Below are 13,823 nucleotides of genomic sequence, written 5' to 3' on the forward strand. Positions count from 1 at the left end.
ATTGAATTGAATTATACCATCATTGAAGCACCCATTAAATATCTTTAGTATGTGTCTATTTTTATCAGGTTTATTAGTGTGATAAGAACCCCTGTTGATGTCAGAGAACACACCCTGCAGCAAAGCTATTTCTAAAGCAGCTTTCAAGTGGGATAAGCCCATTTTTAAGTGACCGAATAAGTCAGTTTTGATTTCTTATTCTGTCGTTCTTGCTGAGATTGTTGCCTACAGTACATCTGAGTCCCATATCGTCGTTGTAGTCCAGTCTAAACATTTTTTTCCCCTGATTTTTTAATTCTGGCAAACTTAAGAATAACCTATCAGCAAGTTGTGTCAACAGCGTCACTGTGAATCACACCCACTCCACACCTTCTCCAAACACAGTTTTTTACTGAATAGAGCTTGAAAACATCACCATGTTGATTAATGCAACCTCCTACACCAAAAATTAAAACCATTATGTTTTCATATTTTTGGATCCCACTTCCCTCTGCATCAGTTCTTGTAACATTTCGAATCCACAATGCCGATAGAAGGTGCTGACGTGTTTAAAGCTTGTCTTCTAAAAGCTTCAGGTGAGTGGCAGACTTTCTCACACACAGTACTAAGTTTCAGTTGTAACTGTGACACCTGGTGGTAAATTTCAATGTATCGGTCCGATTTTATCCTTTTTACAACCCTCAACCTTAGCGTACAGCCAGCATATCATGGCATAAACCAGATTGTACTGCAAAATCAAAATAAGCAATATATAAATGCTTTAAAGCTGCATTTAGGTGAGGGCTTTGTGATTACAGGTGACATTTTCTACTTTGAACAAAGTCTTTTTAAAATAATAATAATTAGTGCAGTTTAAGAAATCTGCAGAGTCTCTGCATCGAATCATGAAAATTACAATCTTGACAAAATCTCGGCTATTTGTACCAAGATAATCACAAAAAAATCACAAACCATTCAACAGCACTACAATCTAAATTCTACTTAAACGTTAACCAGCTATTGTTTGTTTGAAAACTCCTCTGATTTCGCATTAATTGTGTTTGTAATGACAACAAAGCACGTGTTTGCCCTATCTACAGAGTGCATTTAAGCTCTTAAGCTCAAACTCCATGTGTGATAACCGATAAGGTTGTCTTTTTCACACAAACACACACCCGCACACACACAGCGGGTACTTCCTTCACGTAAATTGATGTTTTGGCATGAGGAGGGATGTGGGATCGTTCCGAGATCATGTTCCATTATAGCATGTTCTGTTTGTTTTTAACCCCCTGACTCTGAAACACCCCCAGTCGGATCGCCGTGTAAGAAGTGAGCGTGCTCATCACTAATTTATATGGTCTCTATGAGCGGACATCCTGAGGGAATAAGAGGAGGAAGAGGAGGGGGGGACGAGGAAGAGAGGAGGGGAGTTGAGTTACACCGGGCTGAAAAGTGGCTGGCTCATCTACCATCACAATGTTCCCTGCGGTGACCCACTCTCTTTGTTCTCTCTGTGCATGAGTGTGTGTGAGAGAGAGACTTGTGAGTAAGCATGTGTGTGATGTGCACAATGTGGTTCAGGGTTCTTTACCATGTTTCCACAATTAGTTGGTATTTCCGCAGCTATCCAAGCACACAGAGGGCATGTCTACATGGAAAAGTAATGTGACAGGTAGCATCATATTTACCTAAGCACAACTGAAGGACGACTGTCCGCCTATCAGCAGCAGAGATAGACAGGTTTCAACCACACACACACACACACACACACACACACACACACACACACACACACACACACACACACACACACACACACACACACACACACACACACACACACACACACACACACACACACACACACACACACACACACACACACACACACACACACACACACACACACACACACACACACACACACACACACACACACACACACACACACACACACAGCTTGATCCAGCACCTGCTACTTCTGCGTTTGCAGTGACTGAGCGCTGTAGGACAACCAATGAGACAGGAGAACAGCATGTCCTTGTTTTTCCATTCTCAACAAGCCAGATAACATCTATTGAAAAAACTTGACGAAAATATGATTTATACCTCATACAGTAACTAGGTAACAGAAAACAAGAGAAAACTGGATATATTTGGGAGAAGAACTGAGGGGGGGACCATTTATAGACCTAAAATAACCCTCACAGTTCCTTCTTAAAGTTCATGTTTTACCCACAGGTTTGTTCATCCAACATAAGAAAGCGGATGTGCTTAGGGTGGAGACAAGCAAGAGGAAGCGTGAGGTCTCAGCTCTCAAATAGTCGACAACATGGCCTGATTGAAACAGCAAGTGCTGTTATTGTTGCTGCTGACCGCGTGTTTCTCAATGTAACCTTTACATAACAGTACCTCAACAGGCTGAATTCCCTTTCTTTTTCCGTCCTCTTGTCTCGGCCTGAGCAACCTGGGGGACTGTTCACCAAATTTTCAACATGACACCTTTCCTCTCACATTCATTTTGTCAATTGCCATTGGGACCAATTTCTGACAATTCCAGGACCTAGTACAACTCCCAAATGTATATCTTATTAGCTAGTGGCAACCATTTGGAAACTTGCAACAATTAGAGAAATGTGTGTAAACAGCGCTTGCTTTTTTTGAGGCCCCTGAGAGATAGAAACATCTAGAGATTTTTAAGAAAAAGGTAAATATTTTCTTTTAGCATCAGTAGGGAAATTTACTTTGGGCAACGGGGTGATTTCTTTCTACAGATATCAAAAACTACCAATTTTTTTTTTTTAGGGGGAGATTCTTACCTGGATTTCAAGGAAAATTGGGAGAACATGCAAATGAGAATCTATTAAAAAAACAAGGAGGTCAACTAGTGTGCAAGCTGTATTTTGTATAAAAGTAAAACAAATTTAACAAATGTTTCTACTATTTAATGAGCCATGACTACACTGTTTATATATTAATAGAGGTTAAATCCTCAACCTTTGATTGCCATCAAACCCTCATGTTACTGTTGTGGCCACATGTCCTGAGGGGACGGGGACGGGGGGGGGGGGGTGTTAGAGACCAAGAAAGAACAATTCAAACACAAAAAAACGTCCAGAAAGCAACCCAGCAATAAAATCTGGAGCCGCTCCGGCGCTGGCTGCAGGGCCATCCTTCAGCTGATTGCCTCTTGGGTAATGAGGCAGTTATGTCCCTGACAGTAATAGAAAGGTTGTCATCGCGGTGGCAACAGAACATGACTGCGAGCATGACTCACATTCAGCAGCACAGGGACGCAGCAGACGCAGAAACAACTAGTGGTCCTGACACACGATCACACACCCAAAAGATCAGTCAGCTTAGTGATGAGTCGCAGGTTTATAGGTCGATGTCAACAGGGTCACATCTGGGGCAAAGTCAGGCACAGAACAATAATCGGCTGATTCACAGAACAGTGCAGAGGCCTCTACCAGGGTACAGGAGATGAGATAAAGCAGAGGAAGTTAAAAGTATTTACAGTGTGTCTACTACTTCACACATTGGGTCTCTGACTTAAGTGTTTTCCCATCTTATGTAAAGGAAGGATAAGATTTCCTCAATGCATAGGGATCACTTTAAATTAGCAGAGCTTCCGGTCCATCCTGTGCTGTTTGCATGATAAACACAATGACTGTAGACACGCGCTGAATCCAGCCTCAGTTGCGCTGAACAAATACCAGATTCTGAATGTTTTCTCAGGAAATTGTGCTCACATGGTGACGTTCAGAGAAAGCTGCAGCAAGCTGTCAACTTTCATTGTTGTCGCTGTCAACTCATTGTGCGATTTGGAGAGTTAAATAAAGCTTACATATTCAGTTGTTTGTGTTCTGTCACTGGTGAGAGTGAACATGTTACATCGGTTGAGATACACCGACCTGTCACTTCATTCCTTTGATTAAACAAGTGCCTGGAAATACACTGAAGACACAAAAAGGCAACAAAAATAATCTCAATTAATATTTCAAAATTGCATTGTGGAATGACACTGAATGACTAAATGAGCAGAGCGAGAGAAAAGCATTTACAGAATGTTGCACTACATTATTTTAAGATATATCTAAGCGTTTAGAATAGAGACTAACCCATAGATGATTAATCGATATGTAGAATAATGTCTATGATACAGTACATAACATTTTTAAGAAAAGAAAAATCTAAACTTCACAAGTTTGGCTTACAATTGCAAATATGTTTAAAAGTTCATTTCAAGGATTTTGTGATTTCACTGAATACTTTTGGGTTTTGGACTGTGTGATCAAAACAACAAGTTTCAAGGTTTAAACGGTGGAAAATATAGCATTTCAACAGTTTTTTGACATTTCATCGACCAAAACTCATTAATTGAGGAAACGATGAACTGAATCAGTAATAAAGAGAGTAATGAGCATGGTTCGTGTAGAAAAATCCGCAGCCACAACATTTAAATTCACTGACTGAGTGTAAATGCTCTATTTTTAGCCTTTTTTTCATTTGGGCTAGAACAGTATTTAAATTGCATCTCCACCCAGACACACACAATCCAAGACTGTAATCCACAAGCTAGTCCAATTCTATGCCGTATTACATTGTATTTGGCATTTAGGATCAAAATGAAAAGATTAACCAAGCCAAATTGGGAAAAGGAGAGCTATCTGGGTTTATTTATTTCCTTTGTGAATTTCTCCTCTTCTTTCTTTAGAACATGTGACCTTTTAGCACAGTCTAAACCAGAGCCACGTGCTTAAATAGGATTTGGGTGAAAATCAACAAACTAGGCCACTGTGCCTCGGGTTGAGTCCGGGATAGTGTTACACTAAAAATAGATTATGTTGATATAATTAAGAAAATTCATTTCTTAAATGTGCGGACCATCGTTTTTAATTAACATCCTCCCTAAAGGGCCAAACTGGAACCAGTCTAATGAGGTTGAACACGTGAGGCAGATTGCAGAGATAACAGATGCAGCTGGATAATAAACCTCATTCCTTCATGCATGTCTGGTCCAGCACATTCTGCTTATCACATTGCTTATTTTTTCCATTACTGTTCCTTAAAACAGGGCCAACTTTCCATTGCAATTATGTCTGTGTGCAGTAACAACCTGCACTTGTGACATGAAAATGTATTATGTTTAACACACAGCAGACCTTACGAACACTGTGGAATGAAAAACAAATTCTCCAAATATGAAGGTGTTTCCATTAGGTTTTACAGGTTTAAATCCTATTCTACAATGTAGAATGAAACACAACTCAATGAACTTTTACTGATCTATCCTTTACTGTCTACTATGTTTCAGTTACATGTTCTCTAGCAGTTCAACTGATACTGATTAGCATCTGTAATCTACGACCCAAATGGTCCTCTTTCTGGAGCATTTTGTGGAGGTTATTATTTATTAATGTTGCTTTCCTGCAATCATTGTACTGCTCACTAAATTGGCATAATGCTAGCTATCTAGCAATCTGTAATGTGTTGTTTGTTCTTAGTGACGTTTACAGTCATATCTAATGGATTTAGGTGTTTGTTTGTTTGTTACTTTGTGTTTTGGTCAGCAAGATTACAGAAAAATGACTGGCCCATTCTCATAAATCTTAGTGGAAGGGTTAAGCCTGTGCTAAAAATGAACCCATTTCATTTAGGAGAGGATCCAGATACACTTATTATATTGTATTTATAGGAAAATGATGGTCGCAGGTGTGCTTTCTTCGAGGAACCCTACCCAAGTGTGTTTGGATTGTTTCATACGTAGCCATGAACACGATTATAGCCAAATCCTCAAACTAATGTTGTCTTAAAAGTCATTTTGACAACAGAAATAGCCAAGTGACCTGACATTTCATTGTATTTAACACTCGTAATTTGTAATATAAATATGCTTTTGGCAAGTATAGTCTGCTCAGTGGTGTTACACCATTGTATGCTCCCCAGTCAACATGGGTGTTTGTGGCCAGTGGTTTAGCACAATGAAGGACCGTAACCTACACTTAGCTTGCTGACTATGTATGATGATGTAATGTGAATCAGTGGATAAACTCTGAGGTTGTTGTGTGTGTGGTGACCCAATGTTCAGGACACACAGGTTTCAGTCAAAGCAGCTATTAATATTAGCATAGCAGCAAATCCTCACAATTACAAACCAACAAAAACAACTCATGATTTATAGCTTTGTGTGTGTTGTGAGAGCGTAAGCACCAGGGAGGGCATGTGAAATGGGCAAGACTTATTACTGTGGGATCAATAGCTCAAGCAGGGAGCTATATCAACGAGGGCCGACGCTGCGGCGCTACACTACCGCTCCCTCCGGGACAGCGTGTCCACGGCAGGGAGATTGAAATCAGTTTACATCACGAGGGGACACATTAATCCTATTACCAGCGATCTGGTCGTTATGATTTTTACGAGGCAGGAGCTTTCTCTAGTCAGCAGCACTCAGGCCTCGGTTAAACACAAACACATTTTCAAACACTTAACATGCAAGTATGTTCACACAGTCTCCCACGCAGATTCACACACTTTAGAAGTGATAGTTATCCAAAGAGCTACACAACATTAACTTAGAGAGGTGCCGAATAGATGCTGCAGCTCTCACCTTCATCTCTCCATCACCACTGCCTCATCCTACTGCTTTGTTGCATTTTACCTTCTTTCTGTATCGGTCTGCTGGCCGCGGTGATGATCAAACATTACTGGATCAAAGCATTGTTGCACATCTGACAGTGTAATGCATGTTGTATTCCAGTCTCGAGACGTATTGGAACTGATGAAAGGAACATCGTCTGTTTTTTTCATACTTCTACTCCGATGCATTTCAGAAGGAAATATTCAACTTTCTACTACACAACATTGTGTCATAGCTTTGGTTTCTTTAAATTAAACAATAAATAAATCTTCAAAAAGGCATTGAAGTTTTGCTGACAAACAATCCATTAACAACTGAGAAAAAATGATCACTTTTTAGAAGTTGAAAACAGTCATGTCTGGAGGATAAACTACTTACGTAAATGATTAATCAATCCTTAAGTTGGGGTTGAATATTTTTCTGTTGAATTACTTTTGGCTTCAGCACTTCTCTACATTTTTTTTAATGAAATGACTGCTTTAGAAAACATTAATACATTTGTCTTTAGTGTGCAGTACGTTGCAGGCACAATGGATTGCAGCATACTGTATTCTTAAGATAATTGGTTTAGCGTCGCTATTTTAAGCAGTACAATGACCTTGTATTACCATGGCTGTTTGTGTTGGAGTGGAAATGGTTTTGGAAATTCTGAGAGGAAAATTATGTTTGACCTGTAATTACGATAACAAAGGCCAATCATAGTATGACGCTGTTTCCCCAAGCTTTTTCCTTGGAGGGTAAATTGTTGGCCTCTACATTCCATTGCGGGGCCTTTAAGTTTGCATCTAATTTTATCACTTCATAGTTGTTTCTTCTTCGACACATGGTAACCACATCCAGGAGACTGTTCTTTGTTCTACGTTACCCTAACGGACGCAGCACTAACCTTTAGCTGACACCTGAGCCCCGGCACTTCTCTAAGGTTTCAGGCCAATGTGAGCTGCACCTCTCCACCCGCTCAGTGCCTCGGACTGGGGGAGCAGCACACCTGAGCCCACAGCTCTGGCCGGGGATCGCTCAACCTTGCAAAGATTCAGATCTGGTTTCCCACAGGCACAGAACACGATACCGTGAGCGTCTAGATCCATCCCGTCTGTCCTGCCTCTGCTCCTCTGCCTTCGGCCTTCACCTCAACTTCTCAGAGTGCCTCACAGCAGTGTTTTGAAATGCCGGGCCTGGATCATATTAAAATTTAGACCTGATTTATGTTTGATGAGTGGGGAGAAGGAGGTCTGTCGGTGTCCTGTCTCTGAATTATAAAACACGACAGAGAAATTGGGTTACTAACTAAATGGCCAACGATTAATAATAGCAGATCAAGTTAATCAACTGAGACAGCTGATATCTTGCCTTTGATACATCAACTTGATTCTGATATGAAAAACCATGAGCAATGTTTGCTCTAGTCAAATATGTTGTTAACAGATTAATCCTAAAAGACATTTGAATAAAACCTCAACTTCTAATTGTGACAATTTTCAGCTTTTCTTTCTTCGATTTGAGAGTAAGGTATTGTGTTCAAGCAGTTTACTGAAGCAACTGAAGGTTAGAATTGAGTAAACCTTAAAAAAAACGTTCATTTTTGCAATATTCAACAACATTAGACATAACCTGTGTTCTTCATATTGCGCAGCCCTATTCCACATTTTAATAAGTAATAGCAAATCATGTCAAGTTACACAATTTTACACTGTTTTGTACCATCCTGTTGTTGCTTAGATGGCCAAAATAACTTTCCCAACTTATAAGAAATGACAGAACCTTATCTAAAAGGCTTGTATCAAAAAAGCAGCTTTGAAAGAATGAAAACATCACAGATATCAGCAAAATCACTAGTGCAAATAGCAGATTAGTCATCAAAGCTTTCTTCCTTCCTAAAAACAAGCATGACATCTGCGACGATAGCGCCTGAGAAAAACACATCTGACACAAGGGACAGACAGACGGAGAGAAGGACAAATGAAAGTGACCCAGGTGGACGGAAACTTCTTCAGTTATCCTCAACCGGGAGGAATAGTGTGTGTTTGCTGACGGAGGCGTTTGTCTGTAGGTCTGTGAGTCCGCTGACTCACTGTTGTGGTTGGAGTGTGTGACTGTTGAGTGTGTGACTGTGTCAGTGTTACTACAGACGTCTGTGTGTGGGAGGGCAGGCTTAAGCTGAAAACTCTGTCCTGTATGGCTTGCTATGCAGCCATTCTGTAGTGTTCCTGTAAATGTTTTTCTATAAAGTTTGCTATCTGGCCATAACATCAAAATCCTGTTTCCTTCCAATGTTTGTCTAATTAAAACATGTTCAAGTTGGTAACAGACTGCAACCAGAGAGGAACTTATGCAGAGAAAGAACAGGTTGACAGACTAATTAATTATTCATACATGTATAAAGGAACAAATAAAGGGGCAAGCATCAAACTGGCAAGTGAATACATAAATACATTAAATGCAACCGCCAGCATCAAATCTAGCATTCATGGTAACTGCAAGTGCTTGCATCACTCTTTGTTTTTCTTTAATACACTCACTGCCTTCCAACGTGCTATGACCTTCACCATGTGTCCTCCTGGGCTATCATTTGCTGATGCTGCAACATTTCCAAGGTAATGATGGTGTTGTGACGAACATACACATGCTACAGCGTCTGTCCACTGATCTGGTCTAGCGAAACCTCACAGCAACAATAGCCCTTTTGTTTTTCTCAAGAATGGACACAAAGCACTTAGGTATGAAAGCCTACTGTACCACCAGCTCAGCCAATATGGCAACAACAAGCTGCTCTGTCCACTGCCTCTGTGTTTGCCTCATTAATGATGTAACCAGCTGGGATGGAGCCAAGGCAGGCCATTTCAACAGTGTCAAAACAATGGCTCCAAAACACCAGAGCCAGTAGCGTAGCGTTTTCTCTAATTAAATACCCACCATTCACTTTATTTTCTTCAGGTTGCCCATTCAAGCACCATTGCTATTGCCTAATCGTTTTATCAGGTGCTTATAAATAGCAGCAGTCCAAATAGTGGTTAACCTCAAGAGCGGGGCAACAAAACCGGGGCCTTCAGATTATTGTTTCTCATCTCCAGTTTTGGAGATATTAATAAAAAACAGGGGCCTCAGACAGGCTCAGATCTTGTTGGATGATAATAAAAACAAGAGCAGTCTCACAGGGAGGTAAGCTCAATCAGGGGCCGCTCCCCACGTGCCCTGCTTTTAATCTGGCCTCTCCCCCGGCGCTCTCCATCACTCTGTGTGCCAGAAACCGGGATTAGTGGTGTTCTTCATGCCATTCAAAAGTCAGCCTTTGGTTTGCTCTTTTACTGGTGCACCGACCATCCTTTTCTTTAGGTGAGTCTGCGAGAGGTGGGCTGATAAGAGCTGCTTGACAGAAAGCTTTAGTGAAGAATGTGCTCTGATCAGAGAGCTGTGTCCAGCCTGGAGAGGATGGCGAATCTTAGAGCATTCAACATTGAATAAACAAAATTAAATCACAAAGAAATAAAATCCCAGTCTCCTCTTGTAACACAATAGCCCAAGGTCTGTGTTGTAATCAAAGAGACGATCAAAATATGTCATGATCAGAGTATCACTAGTGTGAAGGATGCATATTCAACACTGCTGAGGTTCTACAAGCAGAAATATTGTCCCTGCAAAATCTTTAACATTATGACCGCCATCCTATAATTAAGAGACTACTGCAGGGGGACACATTCAAAGTGTTTTTCACCTTGGCTGGTCTGCAGTGGTAAGAGAGTATAATGAGAGTTAGGAACAAGCAGAGCAGCTGCTTGGCCTTGCTGGGGGAACGCAGACCACAGGGGTGGGTTAGAGGCTGAAATGCATAGTTTGATATGTTCAGATATGTGAGGAATATTTATCCGTAACATCAAAATCACATGCTATGCTAACATGCAATTTATGCCATGACGGACGGTAAAACGAAGACATTCCACATATAAATAATGTCCCTCCTGGTGGCTAGGGGAAGGTTACTCTAGTAATGCACATGGAGTTGCAAAAAAGTGATAAAATATGGCTGACCAAGGTGCTGTGGGAATGATGTGACTGGTGCTTAAAACCCGCAATTGCTGCTTTTGGCTGAAATAAACAGCTGAATTCAGCCTTCAACACCCCAAAGCACATCAGGACTGAGGAGCCTAAGATGAATTATATTTTCCTCTTATGAATACACTCAGTTATACGTTTTGTTGTTTGTGTCAGACTCTCAAACTGCAATGTAGCTTGGTTTCATTCTTTCTCTACTGCTGCTTCGCTTTTGTGATGAGTGAAATCCGACAAGCAGCCAGCAGGTGAGGGAGTATATATATTCAGACACGAAATTTCCAAAGGGTTTAGTAGGTGAGCCAAGCTTTGGCAGAGCATCTGTGTGGCCTTTTATGACCCCAAACTGGCAACTCTCAGTGCCAAAAGTGGACTCACTATGAACACATTTAAGTACATCTGCTTTCCTGCTCTGTGACTAACAGGCTGCATACTCAATACCTGTACCTGCCCTCAGGGCAAGTCAATAACATATGACTGTAGGGAGTGTTTAGGTTAGTAGAGTGTATATCGACATGGATGTACTATGTTAAGTCAATGTAATCAATATTAAAGAGAACAAGCTCATTACCTGCTTATGGTACCAATCACAAGCATTCAGACTTTCATGGTAAGATTATTTATAATATAGTTTTATAGAAAATAATTAAAAGTTGGTAAAATTATTACATGAATTTTAATTGGGTTATGTTTTTTGGCTTTCCCATCTAGCACCGCGCACCTGCAATGCTGCTGGGATGAATGAGCAGAAATTAAGAGGGGGGAGAAGAGGGTCTTCTCATCCACTGCGTCTAAAACTGCCTCACTTCTTCCCCTGCATGTGCCTTGCATGGACAATTTAATTCATCACACCCTCCCATTCAACTTGCGCATCATCCAATCCCCTCACGCTCCAAAACTTACACAACGATACATCAATTGGTGCATTAGGGATCTTGTTTTTTTTTTGTGTGTGTGTGTGTGTGTGTGTGTGTGTGTGTGTGTGTGTGTGTGTGTGTGTGTGTGTGTGTGTGTGTCCCATCATTGCGATCTCTACCCATTTTAGCAATTCATCAAGAATCAATCGACTGCGCCGTGCGCGCGGCGCTGGACGTATGTTGGCGAGCTGCGGCTCCCATTGATAAAAATCCTGCTCTGAGAGACAGGGCTGCATTCACGTCACCATGACACATGCAAGCGCTTCTTTGTGGCAGCATGCAGCCTGTCCTGAGCAAACTGCTGCACAAACACACCACAAGGGCAGAGCCGTAATGATTAGTTGCAGCGTGCATTTTTTGTTGATGTTGGTGAAACCCGTACCTGCATTTTGTCTGACGTAAACACTTCGATGTCTACTTCGCAGGCGATGATGGTCACCATCTCCAGTTTCATATTTATCGATGGCATTCCCTTTCGTGTTTAAGGGGAAAACCGAAACGGTGTAAAAGTCTTCTCTCTTGCAGCGTGTCGAAAAAGTCTTTACGGTTCTTCCTCCAGAAACTTGAGGTTAAGTCCAGCTGAGTGTTGTGCTCGGAGCTGTGAGAGTTGCTGTTGGACTCCTCACTGCACTGACGCGCTGCTGAGAGTGATGCTGCAGCAGCAGCCGCACAAACTCTCCCTCTCTCTCTCCCTCCCTCCTGCCCTCCCCCTGGCTCCACATTGACGTCATTACCATCCTCACGATCGTCGTGTTTTACGCCACTACAGAGCTTGTCGAACCGTGCAGCGGGCACTGCAGAATTCACGGTCCGGTTTAGTCCGCTTTTTCTTGTATTTTCTAGTGTGCTTTTTTGTGTATCACTGTCCTGCGTAAGAAATAAATGTGTCATAACCTTTCTGAAAAAATCATTTCATCTGCCAGAGTGTAGGCACATCAAGTTATTTCAGCTTCAGTGTCACCCTGGCTGCATTCAGACAGTAATTTACCTTTCATGCTTTTGACTGATGCTCTTATACATATTCTGTAGGATGAATGCATCACCACAGGGGATGGACATTACGTCAGAACATCTAGGGTATATAATATGCAGCCATTCAGGTCTTATGTAAAAGCCCTACAATACAATAACTGTGCTATTTTTTAAGGCTATGTCACAGTGGTTCGGAGGCATAGGGTACTATGCTATCTACAGAGCATGGATCATATTCAACTTGATACAACATACAGTATATTAAAGTTTCTAAAATAAACATCAGGTATTTTTTAATAAGTCATACCAAAAATGTAATAACAAGGTCAAACTGTCAATTAATTGAACGACTTATCATATCAGTTATGCAGATTTTTTAAGCTTTCCTCTAATCTCTTCTTTTTTTGCGAAACACTGTTGTTTAACATTTATGAGCCTTAAAAGAAGTAAAGATGAAACACAAATCATTCTTCCATTTAACTACTCACAACTTAAGGCCTTTGGACAAGGGGGGTTTATTGTACTTAAGTAGACTTTGCTCTGTATTAGGGGTCAGAATTTTAAAAAGTTTGGAATAAAGACACAGTTTGTGTCAATGGAGCCATCACCAGTGTACCAGCAACATAACAACGTTACAAAATGTACAGCTATAGTTTACTGATAATATCCTTCTGATACAATAATATAGGAGCTATACTCTATCAGAAAAGTTATTTTACTGAATAGCATAAAATATTGTTTTGTATCAATAATGGGCTCACTGACATCCACTGAACTCTGTGTCACACATGCAAAGTTTGGGGAAGGCCTCTACTGCACTTTTTTTTTTACCCTTGTCAAGGCATAATTGCGTAACCATGCCTGTCAGCTGCATGCACCAGAGTTAGAGCTGCCTTCTGTTGACATGGTATGTGACTTCATGAGCCTAAGAATAATAGACACGCAACATGGTTATACAGCGGTCAAGATGTTGTGTCCAGTGTCCAATCTGTTCCCTCACATACGGTTAATGGAAAGACAGGGCCGATTTATTGAAGTTCCTGGAAAGTCTCAATATAAAAACTTTAAAATAAGTTCTTAGTGAGCTTTAAGTGCTGAGTTGTTGATGTGAGATTAACTGTACCGTGGCTCTTTATCACACACATTAAAGCAGCTGATGAAGCCGATTTTACCACTGCTGCCACAGCTCCTTTCTCTCTTAAAAATGATGATACATTGCGAGTTTCCACTTTAGCTGAAGACCAATCATTAAAGGATCCCACAGA

General features: G+C 41.0%; 1 protein-coding gene across 2 annotated transcripts in view; it reads right to left on the reverse strand.

The window, feature by feature from the left end:
* Nucleotides 1-13,823, reverse strand: part of rcan3 (regulator of calcineurin 3) — a 40,009-nt gene that overhangs the window by 12,126 nt on the left and 14,060 nt on the right. Inside the window, exon 1 of one of the 2 annotated variants that reach the window (XM_063909153.1) lies at nt 11,969-12,241. The exons of the other annotated variant lie outside the window; for it this stretch is intronic. Coding sequence (XP_063765223.1) covers nt 11,969-12,055 — 87 coding nt within the window. The 5' untranslated portion in view covers nt 12,056-12,241. Of the gene's footprint in view, nt 1-11,968; nt 12,242-13,823 lie in introns of those variants that run through there. 2 annotated transcript variants of the gene reach the window in all.

The sequence above is a fragment of the Eleginops maclovinus genome, chromosome 19 (genome assembly GCF_036324505.1).
Source record: "Eleginops maclovinus isolate JMC-PN-2008 ecotype Puerto Natales chromosome 19, JC_Emac_rtc_rv5, whole genome shotgun sequence".
Taxonomy (NCBI): Eukaryota; Metazoa; Chordata; class Actinopteri; order Perciformes; family Eleginopidae; genus Eleginops; species Eleginops maclovinus.